This window comes from Epinephelus lanceolatus, chromosome 22 (genome assembly GCF_041903045.1).
Source record: "Epinephelus lanceolatus isolate andai-2023 chromosome 22, ASM4190304v1, whole genome shotgun sequence".
Classification (NCBI taxonomy): Eukaryota; Metazoa; Chordata; class Actinopteri; order Perciformes; family Serranidae; genus Epinephelus; species Epinephelus lanceolatus.
In genome coordinates this window covers 4,887,965-4,900,515 of record NC_135755.1, presented here as the reverse complement: position 1 = coordinate 4,900,515, position 12,551 = coordinate 4,887,965, and the positions used below count along the sequence as shown (strand labels likewise).

At 44.6% G+C, this 12,551-nt stretch overlaps 2 protein-coding genes across 3 annotated transcripts in view; one reads left to right on the top strand and one right to left on the bottom strand.

Moving 5' to 3' along the window:
- The window catches only part of LOC117245898 (uncharacterized), a 112,952-nt gene that overhangs the window by 81,545 nt on the left and 18,856 nt on the right, over nt 1-12,551 (bottom strand). The window lies entirely within an intron of this gene.
- Nucleotides 2,621-12,341, top strand: LOC117245710 (high affinity immunoglobulin gamma Fc receptor I-like). 2 transcript variants are annotated; one of them, XM_078163960.1, is made up of 7 exons: nt 2,621-2,664; nt 2,955-3,014; nt 6,409-6,663; nt 6,784-7,029; nt 7,328-7,573; nt 11,085-11,185; nt 11,794-12,341. In XM_078163960.1, the coding sequence occupies exons 1-7, from the start codon at nt 2,634-2,636 to the stop codon at nt 11,812-11,814; spliced, it is 960 nt and encodes a 319-aa protein (XP_078020086.1). In that variant the 5' UTR covers nt 2,621-2,633; the 3' UTR covers nt 11,815-12,341. The 2 variants fall into 2 exon arrangements, with proteins under 2 accessions (XP_078020086.1, XP_033465086.2); XM_033609195.2 differs by having other exon boundaries at nt 11,085-12,341.

Here is a 12,551-nt window from a genome sequence, read left to right as displayed (position 1 = left end):
GCTGTGAGGGTCATAAGGACAGAGGGATGTCGTATGCTGTAAAGCCCTGTGAGGCAAATTGTGATTTGTGATATTGGGCTTTATAAATAAAATTGATTGATTGATTGATTGATCAAGTGAAGAGAGGAGCAGAGCTGTCAACTGATCACCACCTGGTGGTGAGTTGGATCAGGTGGCAGGGGAGGACGCCGCGCAGACCTGGCAGGCCCAAACGAACAGTGAGGGTCTGCTGGGAACACCTGGTGGAAGAACCTGTCAAGATAATCTTCAACTCCCACCTCCGGGAGAGCTTCGACTGCGTCCCGAGGGCAGAGGGGGACATTGAGTCTGAATGGGCCTTGTTCCGCTCTGCCATTGTTGAAGCGGTGGCTGCAAGCTGTGGCCGCAAGGCCGCTGGGGCCAGTCGCGGCGGTAATCCCCGAACCCGCTGGTGGACACCAGAGGTGAGGGGAGCCGTCAGGCTGAAGAAGGAGGCCTACAGGGCATGGTTGGTCTGTGGGTCTCCGGAAGCAGCTGACGGGTACTGGCGGGCCAAGCGGAGCGCAGCAGCGGCAGTCGCGGAGGCAAAAACTTGGGTGTGGGAGGAGTTGAACCGCAGATTGAGGAGGAGCAATGTGGTTTTCGTCCTGGACGCAGAACCGTGGACCAGCTCTTTACCCTCGTCAGGGTGCTGGAGGGGGCATGGGAGTTCGCCCAACCAGTCCACATGTGTTTTGTGGATTTGGAGAAGGCTTACGCCTGTGTCCCCAGGGGCATGCTGTGGGGGGTGCTCCAGGAGTATGGGGTTGGTGGCCCCTTGCTAAGGGCCATCCAGTCCCTGTACTGAAGGAGCATGAGTCTGGTTTGCGTGGCTGGCAGTAAGTCGGACCTGTTCCCGGTGAGGGTTGGACTCCGCCAGGGCTGCCCTTTGTCACCGGTTCTGTTCATAACTTTCATGGACAGAATTTCTAGGCGCAGCCGAGAGGTGGAGGGTGTCAGGTTCGGTGACGGGAGGATCTCGTCCCTGCTTTTTGTGGATGACGTGGTCCTCCTAGCTCCATCGAACAGTGACCTCCAGCTCTCGCTGGGACGGTTCGCAGCCGAGTGTGAAGCGGCTGGGATGAGAATCAGCACCTCCAAGTCTGAGGCCATGGTCCTCAGCCGGAAAAGGGTGGATTGCCCACTCCAGGTCGGGGGGGAGGTCCTTCCTCAGGTGGAGGAGTTTAAGTATCTCGGCATCTTGTTCACGAGTGAGGGTAGGATGGATCGGGAGATTGACAGGCGGATTGGGGCGGCGTTGTGGTGAAAAGGGAGCTTAGCCAGAAAGCGAAGCTCTCGATTTACTAGTCAATCTACGTTCCAACCCTCACCTATGGTCACCTTCTCTGGGTAGTGACCGAGAGAATGAGACCGCAAGTACAAGCGGCCGACATGAGTTTCCTCCACAGGGTGGCTGGGCTCAGCCTTAGAGATAGGGTGAGGAGCTCAGACATCCGGGAGGGACTTGGAGTAGAGCCACTGCTCCTCCACATCGAGAGGAGCCAGTTGAGGTGGTTCGGGCATCTGGTAAGGATGCCTTCCAGATGCCTCCCTTGGAAGGTGTTTCGGGCATGTCCAACCGGGAGGAGACCTTTGTGTATATCCTATAGCCCAAACCTGAATACTCTGCTCTACAAAATTGTGAGAAAATAAGCACAAATTTACAGCTGCGACCAAATTTGCTATTATCACGCCATTAATGGATGAATCATGGTTGTTCTTTCTGGCATAGTTACTTGTGGTCTGTAATTGCAGCATGTAAATTTTGAGCATTTTTGGTCAAGGACTTTTTGAGTTATTTACAAAAAGATTTGAATCGGTTAGTATAGCGCCACCTATGGACGAATCGTGGGCATTCTTTCTGGTATAGTTACTCATGGTCTCTAGTTGCAGTATGCACATTTTGAGCATTTTTGTTCAAGGACTTTTTGAGTTATTCATGAAAAGCTTTGTGGACTGACCAACTGACCAACAGAGTGACCTATAGAGCTGCGGGTCGCTGCTGAAAAGAAAAAGAAAAACAGTATTTTCTGTATCTGAAAATACAAAATACATGTATTTTATTTTGATACATTTTCTGGCACCAGTATTTTGTATTTTATTTTGATATATTTATTTGAGGGGTATTTTGTATTTTATTTTGATACATTCATTTGAGTGGTATTTTGTATTTTGTATCAAAATACATTTTGATGTATTTTTGCCCATCTCTGAGCAGACACATACCCAGCATGTAATATGTAGACATGAAAGCCCTCTGACAAAGCAGAGATATTCGTTGACTAGGGATGAGAACATGTCAGTATTCGATGACCTGCTGGGAATGAGTAGTGGCCGAGCAGTCTCAGAGCTGGAGGTGCAGGGTGTTGCAGAACTCAAATGGGACTTTAGTCTGAGGTGCGCTGCAAGTGATTTGTTTTTTCCCCTTTTGCCCAAATCTAAGATAATTTATTGGTGCTGAGTGCACGTACCTGACAGAAGTGTCTGTTAAACTGTTAAACAAAGACTGCTCACCACCGGAAATTACGTGCACAGAAAGAGGAAGCTCTCAACTGAATTGTGCTGTATTTAGCTTTGTATCAGCCTGGTGCTCAGACAGTCAGCAGCAAGACGCCATGGAGGTTAGAGCACTCTGCATCAGACTGTGTGAGTATTTATTTATTTTTCACAGTTTATTAATCCTACACAAGCTCTGAAGATAAATGACCAAGTGGAACATATCTCTTTTATTCTGTGGTGTTTGCATCTATCTGATTATGTTATTATTATCTTAACTCTCCACTGGTTTGTAATTAGCATGTCATTTTTTAATTTTCAACTTTTTGAGGAAAGATGTCTGTGGAATGATTGTATACATATATATATTTTAGTGATTAAATATTAATTATACAAAATAAAAGCATCCATTTACACAGCTCTCCTCTTTGTCTCTCCAGTGGTGAATGTATTGATGCTGCTGGGTGCACATGTGCAGCAAAGTTATCCTCAGGCAGCTGGTAAGTAGCTATTCATTGTTCCCAACCCTTAAGCCTAACTCTAAAACCCTAACCCTTACACTTTAAGTCAGCTTCAATCTAACACCTGTGCGACAGAAATACCATTGAAAGTTTGTGTTTTGGAAGTTTGTTTGTTTGTTTTTGCCTTTTTCTATAAAAAAAAAAGAGAGAAGAAAAAAATCAACTAATATGCTGATGACACTAAGCTAATGTACTAACCTCGCGACTTGGCCAGTCTCATCACTTTTCCACAGCTAATGACAATAAAATATGAGATATTAACTGATCCCTAGTCAACAAACTGTGGTTTAAAACCTGAGTACAACTGAACAAGTTCAGTAGAGCCACGCTATCTTTGCCTCAGCTGGCTCAGTCAGCCTCAGTCAGTGATAACGGGTACCACGAAGGTGGTTATCAACTTGTTCTATTAACCCAGACTTTCTTCTTCAGGTTCCTATAGAACAAGTCAAGTGGCGCGTTCAGTGACTTAAAAATCATCAATCCATGCCGCCTACTTCCACCCTTGAAGAATTTAAAAAACCAGTAGGCTACATATTGTGTGAATTTATAAGTCAACTTATTTACCACCGCAGCAGATTTAAACTTTATACTTAAGAACTGCTATATGCTGCTCTCTCTCTCTCTCTCTCTCTCTCTATATATATATATATATATATGCTGACACTGTCCTATAATGAAGAAGTTGTGGAAATCACTTTAGTTTGTGGCTAAATCAACATGAAATGTATTTTACTAGTTGATTAATAGCTATCTGTGACAAATACCGATAGATTAATACATTTTCTAATCTGTATCGCTATTAACTGTAATAAAGCATACAGCTGTGTAGAACAGGCCTCAGCAAATCGGAATGAAGCATAAAAACATAATTCCAAGTGGTAACGTTATGTATATGTGGCAGAAGGCCACATATAGTTTAACAGAATTCTACTGCATTTCATTTACAAGTAAACATCATTGGGATGATAAACAATTAATGTATAATGCCGCCTGTGGTTTTATAGAAGGCTTCTTTTAGAGCCAGCGTTGACAAATGGACCGGACAACACTACCATCACACTCATCACAGTGAGAGCAAGAACAACCCTGTGAATTAAATAAAGGTATATTTTTGCAACACCGATATACTGCAGGGTCCTCTGGCAACCAGGGCATTTTTTTAATTGATAAGATAGTTAAGTGTGAAATGGGGAGAGAGAGAGGGACTGACATGCAGCAAAGGGCCACAGGCTGGGGTCGAACCCGGGCCGCTGCGGCAACAGCCTTGTACATGGGGTGCCTGCTCCACCACTAAGCCACCGACGCCCCCAAGGTACATTTTTTAACTGAACCCTGTTCCTGTGTCCAGGGGGGCAACTAAAGGTGAAAATACCTTTGTCATCAGGGCTCCGCAGCTCCTTGCCTGATTCTTGCTTCTTCTTCTTCTTCAACGTGAAGAACGGGTCACTTCTTCAGACACAAGCATTTTCACCAGAGGTGGAAAAAGTACTGAAAAATTCTACTCAAGTAAAAGTACCTTTACTGTGCTGAAATTCTACTTAAGGCCGCTACAAGAAACTTTTAACTGGATATGCAAAAGTCTCTCGTTTCTGCTGATGTCTGTGCGTGACCTACAACAACAAATGAGACCATCGGTGTGAAGATAAGCTATTTCTATATAGTGTATATCCATACCTTTAGGAAACTGTCTCCGGGTCCGCCCCAGGTCGCTTCCAGGACGAAACGATTTACGGCACTCAGACGGCACACGTCATCTTACCTAGCTGCTTACATTTATAGTGACTCTTATAAATAGTCGCTATTCCTCCTCCTCGACCCGACGTCTGCGGGGAGTTAAAATAGCAGCAATCATTGGGTAAAAGTTCTGTGAAAGCACTGGACTCACCAACAGTCTCAGTCACACAGAGAAAATCCTCGGGAAGTCAGGAAATCCTTCAGGATAAACGTTTTGTTCGCTAGCGATCTAGCATTTACCAGCCCAATCCTGGCAGGAGTTTCCATGACAGTTTGATTGTAAAATGTATATTTCATGCAAATACAGCCTTTCCAAACCCAAATGATGACTTCTTTCCAAACAGAGCTATTCAATTTATTGCAATACATATCGCAGTATACAAAATTGTGGCATTGTCAGTTTTGTCTAATATTGCACAGCCCTCATTCAATTTGACTCACCAACACAACTGTTAGACTGATGATACACAGAGCAACTTTTTGAGCAATGTTGTTGGGCATTATTCTCGGGGATGCAAACATGGTCAAAAAAGAGAGAGCTCGTCGAAGCGAAATTCTGAATATTAAAATACACTAACACTAATTTGGAAGAATACTGTGTATTCCAAAACAGAACAAATCCCTTGAGCAACAGTGTTTCCCCTATATGCAACTAGCAGGTGGTGCTCCGCTGCTGAAATATGACCACCGCTGCTGATTTATTTTTAGTTTTTTTGGTCTTTAGAAACTACCGTTATATTATTTGGTGCTACGGATGCTTCATATCCAGGTCAATTCACACTTGTGAGTAAAGCATATAAGAGGAGAGGAGAGGGCTCCGTCTGATCTCTTCATAAACTAAAGTTATATTATTTTGAGTGACAGACGCTTCATATAATAACATAATATACTATTTATCGTGTTATACGCTAAAACGTTTCACTTTATAACGTGATGACTTATATTGTTTACATGACGGCATGTCATTTCTGTCTCTACATGGTCGCACCTTTACAATCCTCCTCTGCTCTCTGTATCGCGCACGGCGGAGTTTGGCCCCAATGCGCACACACACACACACACACACACACACACACACACCTTCCACCACACACTTCAAATGTAGCAAAGTACAATACTTAAGTCAAAATGTACTTAAGTAAAAGTAAAATTACAGATTTCAAAAACTACTGAAAAAATTACAAATTACACAAAAAACTACTCAGTTACAGTAACGTAAGTAAATGTAATTAGTTACTTTCCACCTCTGATTTTCACTTACAAATATCCTGACCTTTATTTTTTTACCTTTTGTCTTCTCTGTGTCAAACAACATTCTTGGGTCTTCACCAGACATGTTGCTGTCATATATTTTAGTTGATAATCTCAGGTGTGTCTGATGGAATAGATCACTCACCAACTTGCTTATTTGTTTGTTTCAAATCTTCTTTTTTATGATGCATAAAACATTAAGGTCTGTTGTGTATTGGGGTGTACACATTCTGCTAACTTTCTGCACTGTGACTGAACAGAAGAGTATTCTGTATTTCAGTATGCAATATTCTATTAATTTTCTTTTTTCTTTTTTTTTTAATCATAGTATGCACCTTGTTTCTTTCTGTGAACCAAGTTTATTTATTTTGTGTTTTGTGTGTCTCAGATGCAGCTTTTCGTATCGTTCCAACCAGACTGCAGTTCTTTGAATATGAGTCTCTGCGTTTCAACTGTGAGGGGTTTAATGTCTCAGCTGGAGGCAAAGTGAGGAACATGAAGAAATTCATTCCAAAATGTTCCAATGGCACAGAGACATCAACAGTGACCTGCACCATTGACCGTGCATTTACATCAGACAGTGGAGAATACTGGTGTGAAGGTGGAGGAGGGAGAAGCAACAGTGTCAACATCACTGTCACTGGTAGGCTGACTGAATGTAGATGTGAACTCTCAAACCACCAGATATTTCCCAAGCCTCGAGTTCTATATTTTTGAACTATTCTGTCTGTTCCACTTCTTAACATTTGGTCATGTTATCCAGCTGGTTCAGTGATCCTGCAGAGTCCTGTCCGTCCTGTGATGGAGGGAGAGTCTGTCACTCTGCGCTGCAGAAACAAGACGTCATCCACCAACTTTGCAGCTGTCTTCTATAGAAATGGCCGCTACACTGGGCACAGCTCTACAGGAGAGATGACCATCCGCAGTGTGTCCAAGTCTGATGAAGGACTCTACAAGTGTTACATCTCTGGAGCTGGAGGATCACCAGAGAGCTGGATGGCTGTCAGAGGTAAATGTAAAGACAAGAAGGCAGGTTAATATGTATTTTTTTTCTGTTGTTTTTAGCACGTTAACTCCACATATGAGTTGTAACCACAAACCCTGCAGGCACAAAACAGTCGGGCTTTCAGACAAATCATTCAGTGTACTGCATACATGAGCAAACTGCTGCATTGTTCAGTGATTCAGTGAGAAATGTGTTTGTGTGGGAGCAGGCAACACTAAACAGGAAACACAGAAATTTAAAAAATATGAACAACTGAATATGTGTTAGTATTTACCATAAATATTGTTATGGTGTTGGTTAGGTGGTGATGTCATCCTGGAGAGTCCTGCTCTTCCTTTGACTGAGGGAGAAGCTGTGACTCTGCGCTGTAGAAACAAGAAAACTCCCTCTGACCTCAGAGCTGGTTTCTACAAAGATGGCATCCTCATCAGGAACAGCTCTACAGGAGAGATGACCATCAGCAGTGTTTCCAAGTCTGATGAAGGACTCTACAAGTGTCACATCTCTGGAGCTGGAGGATCAGTGGAAAGCTGGCTGGCTGTCAGAGGTGAGACCAAAATATGTTTTAAAATAAAATCCTGACATGTTTATTTCCATCCTGTGAAGGGCTTGTTGCAGAGGTCTCTACTCTCAATCAAAAAATATGAAATAAAGTCTCCTCCAAAACAATCCCAGGCACAAAAATTAGATTGCCTTTATTTTAGATGGAATTCATCGTTGTCGTCGTCGTCGTCGTTGTCGTCGTCGTCGTCGTCGTCGTCGTCGTCGTCGTCGTCGTCGTCGTCGTCCTCCGCTTATCCGGGTCCGGGTCGTGGGGGCAGCAGCCTCAGCAAAGAAGCCCAGACAGTCCTCTCCCCAGCCACTTCCGTCAGCTCTTCCGAGGGAACCCCGAGGCGTTCCCAGGCCAGCCGGGCGATGTAGTCCCTCCAGCGTGTCCTGGGGCGGCCGCGAGGTCTCCTCCCGGTTGGACATGCCCGAAACACCTCCCAAGGGAGGCGTCTGGAAGGCATCCTTACCAGATGCCCGAACCACCTCAACTGGCTCCTCTCAATGTGGAGGAGCAGCGGCTCTACTCCGAGTCCCTCCCAGATGTCCGAGCTCCTCACCCTATCTCTAAGGCTGAGCCCAGCCACCCTGCGAAGGAAACTCATTTCGGCCGCTTGTACTCGCGGTCTCGTTCTTTCGGTCACTACCCAGAGCTCGTGACCATAGGTGAGGGTTGGAACCTAGATCGACCGGTAAATCGAGAGCTTCGCTTTCTGGCTAAGCTCCCTCTTCACCACAACGCCGCCCCAGTCCGCCTGTCAATCTCCCGCTCCATCCTACCCTCACTCGTGAACAAGATGCCGAGATACTTAAACTCCTCCACCTGAGGAAGGACCTCCCCCCCCCCACCTGGAGTGGGCAATCCACCCTTTTCCGGCTGAGGACCGTGTCGTCAGACTTGGAGGTGCTGATTCTCATCCCAGCCGCTTCACACTCGGCTGCGAACCGCCCCAGCGAGAGCTGGAGGTCACTGTTCGATGGAGCTAGGAGGACCACGTCATCCGCAAAAAAGCGGGGACGAGATCCTCCCATCACCAAACCTGACACCCTCCACCACTCGGCTGCGCCTAGAAATTCTGTCCATAAAAGTTATGAACAGAACCGGTGACAAAGGGCAGCCCTGGCGGAGTCCAACCCTCACCGGGAACAGGTCCGACTTACTGCCAGCCACGCGAACCAGACTCACACTTCTTCGGTACAGGGACTGGATGGCCACCAGTCTTCAGTCTTAGATGGAATTATAGATTTAAAAAAACAAAACAAAAAACAATGCATTGCAACTCATTGTCTTCATTGGGGTCATTGTCTGCTGTAACTTACACACCTGTGTTATGGTACACTAATGAGATAAGTGAGAGGATGGGCCTTAATGCAACCACCCCTTACATCTTCTTCCTACCCACTTTCACTCCATATCCGTGTTCATGTGGAGGGTCCACCACATTAAGTTCCATCCCAAACCAACTAGTGGGGAGTGAAAGTGAGTTGTAAAACCCTCCAACAGCAAGCCTGCACTGACTTACTGACCATGTGCAACGCCATATTGTGTTCATCATGGAAGACGCCCCGTACAAATAAAGTTATATTACCCTTAAAGAAAATGGCTCAAACTAAGATGAAAAGGTGCTTCATTCAGCTATGAGGGTGACAACAAATGCAGTTACACTCCACAACAAAGTGGGAGTGGTCAGGGTCCGGTTTTGGAAAGGCCCAATGACTCTTCTCTAATGCGCAGACCTGTTGGTTAAAAATCAAGGATGTGATACACCAATAGAAAGGAAGGAGCGGGACGGAGAAAGATACAAGAAAGAAGAAAGGTTAGGTTTTAAGAAAATTGAAATAAAATAAATGATTAAAGCCGCTACAAGGAACTTTTAACTGGATATGCAAAAGTCTCTTGTTTCTGCTGATGTCTGTGCGTGACCTACAACAGCAAATGAGACCATCGGTGTGAAGATAAGCTATTTCTATATAGTGTATATCCATACCTTTAGGAAACTGTCTCCGGGTCCACCCCAGGTCGCTTCCAGGACGAAACGATTTACAGCACTCAGACGGCACACGTCATCTTACCTAGCTGCTTACATTTATAGTGACTCTTATAAACAGTCGCTATTCCTCCTCCTCGACCCGACGTCTGCGGGGAGTTAAAATAGCAGCAATCATTGGGTAAAAGTTCTGTGAAAGCACTGGACTCACCAACAGTCAGCCACATCTCAGTCACACAGAGAAAATCCAATCCTCGGGAAGTCAGGAAATCCTTCAGGATAAACGTTTTGTTCGCTAGCGATCTAGCATTTACCGGCCCAATCCTGGCGGTGGTGCTTACGCGGCAGAGGTGGAGCTGGGGCGCGGCAGAGGTGAGCTGGGATCCCCGATAGGAGCGGGGGCAAATTTTTCCCGTCTTGTTGTTTCATTCATCCCCAAAACAAACACATGCGCGAGCCAGGTAAGCGTCTTTACGACAATACGCGCTAGAGCTCATGGGAAATGTAGGCTTCATTCTGGCAAAACAGTACCGCTTTTGTCCACAGGGTCGCCAAAATCAACTCAAAATGAAAGTTCCTTGTAGGGGCTTTAAGCAGAAACAAAGAACTAAGTTAAAAACCTGAGTTTAAATGTAAAGTGCACTGTGCCTTATGCAAAGGTTGCAGCAAGTCAGATTAGGTTATAGCAGTCAGTGAGTGAGGCAGTGTTTGATGCTGTTATTCAGCAGTCTGATGGCCTGTGGGTACAAGCTGTTTGTCAGTCTTGTTGTCCTGCATGTCACACTCTTGTAGCGTCTGCCTGATGGTAGAAGTGTGGTTAACAAACTGTGGTCAACGTTATTGTTAAACATGGTGTTAACTTTGTCAGTTGTGCTGTTTTGTTTTTGGTAATTGCAAAGGACAAACTACTGATACAAACGTTCTCATCTCAAGTCATCACATATCGCTGCTTTGTCATTTGCCTTTCATGGCTATATATTACATACTAGGTATTCTTCTGCATTGGCTGTTGACGTTCATGGACGCCGCAACCAATGCCGGGACGTTAGCGAAAGCACATGGTCTGGTTTAGACAACAAACACATGTGGTTAGGTACAAAAAAACCATCATGGTTTGGCTCTGCATTCATGCAAAGTGAACACTGGCCTCCAGGTTAAGAGTCAGGGGTTTGTTGCACCCATCCACCACCCTCTCACCCACCGTATAGGGACTTTTCAGGTCCTTATATTACATGGTTACCAGCAGCATTTCAACCTGACGCTGTCCGTCTGCATATCATATTACCACGACAGATGCAGTCCAGCTGAACAGCAGCGTATCATAACACTGTGACAGGTTGTGTCTGGCATGTTATAAACTGACACCACCCGTTGGCGCGTCATCAGTGGCTTTTGCCGCTGGTGTCTGACGCCAAAATCACTGACAAAGCAGTGGTATTTGACGACTTCAGAATGACAACATAGCTGCAAAGTGACACCTAGCTCCTGGGGAAACTGCTAATATTCTTTCTATTTTCTTTGCAGCTCAACACGGGGAGGCTTGTGTTTGCTCAGACTTCATTTATGTTGTCCTCGTCTTAAGGACGGTGTTCACCATAGTGATGGTGCCTCTGCTGCTGCTGCTGGTGGGACTGCTGCACCGTGGGAAACTCAGAGTTACACAAAAATAACTCAGGCAAACATAGATAAAGACGCGTACTTACATAGTTTGTTTTGGTTTCAAGGTACTAAAATCATATTAGCAAAAAATGTCTCATCAGATGAAACAGCATAGAAATTATAAATAAATTACTCATTGCTCTTCATAGTTATACGTGTGCAGGCTGTGGTCACTGACTAGCGCATGAGCAGAAAAAGAGATGTGAGACCTATTTTCAAAGGCCTGCTCTGAACTGTGTCCATACATCTTATTCTGGGTTTTATTTAGATGCCACAGACGCAGGTGATAATTTCAGCTTCTCAGACACAGTTCACACGAGAAAAGAACAGACAGAAGATTTAGTGACCATTCAGCGGCTTTGAAGAAACAAATGTTGAAATGATTTTACAGAGAGCTGTACGAGAGAAGCGTCATTACATTTATTTTGGCCCAAGAACATTCTCTCCTTGCCTTGTTGTATATCATCATGCTTCAATACGTTTGATTTAACTTTGTCTATGAAGGCAAAAGGTTGTAAATTAGGTTGCTTTCTTGTACTGCAGAAGCTGTCAATTCATTTTCTGCTCTGTTCAGCCCAGGTCCCTCCGTCCCTGAGGAGAGGCCAGCAGTGATGCACAGCTTGATGTTAGAGGCTGACATTTTGTTGGGACTCCTGTGAGTCATGGGCTTCCTCTGGGATTCCCAGGAGAAGTCAATGCCACTACAGCCTCAGAACCCATTACTATCGACTGATGACAATAAGCTTGTCAGTATTTCAGAGGATTGGTTTTAGCCAGTGGATATCCATGCCAACACTTTCTCTTAATTAAACAGTTATCTGTTTTTGAATGCAGATAAATTAGAAATAAGCCAATAAACGCATCGTCAGACGATAACCACAGGTTCTGGAATTGCATTTCAGCCAATGCGTTCTTCCTTTTTTGCTCTCACTTAATCGTACTTAATGTCATTTTTATCTTGTAAAGTTTTTATACTGTTTTGTTTTATTTTGTATTGTCGTCTGTGTGGAAAGGACAGTGAAAAGTGACTTTGTGCTCCTCATTATGATGTATGATGATAAAGTAGGTATAGCAGAAGATCTGTCATGCACTGTAAATATATTGAGACATAATGGTTCTGAAATAAAGACAATTGATGTTTTTGAATCACACAGTCTGTACACAGTAGTTTTTACTCTTAAAGCTTGTATACAATTTCAACAGCCCAACTCGTCACATACTGCTGCTTTGTCAATTATTTTGGTTTCAGATACTGGTGCACCGAGACACTCTTTGAGGTGGTATGATACGCACCTGGCGGCAGCTATTGCTGACACCACCGCTACTACCATT

What these genes read in the sequence shown, in the direction of transcription:
- LOC117245710 (XM_033609195.2), top strand. Translation starts at nt 2,634, where the DNA reads ATGGAGGTTAGAGCACTCTGCATCAGACTGT. An exon ending in TGTCAACATCACTGTCACTG is followed by an intron (nt 6,664 to 6,783) that starts GTAGGCTGACTG and finishes CATGTTATCCAG; the next exon opens with CTGGTTCAGTGATCCTGCAG. An exon ending in AAGCTGGCTGGCTGTCAGAG is followed by an intron (nt 7,574 to 11,084) that starts GTGAGACCAAAA and finishes TTTTCTTTGCAG; the next exon opens with CTCAACACGGGGAGGCTTGT.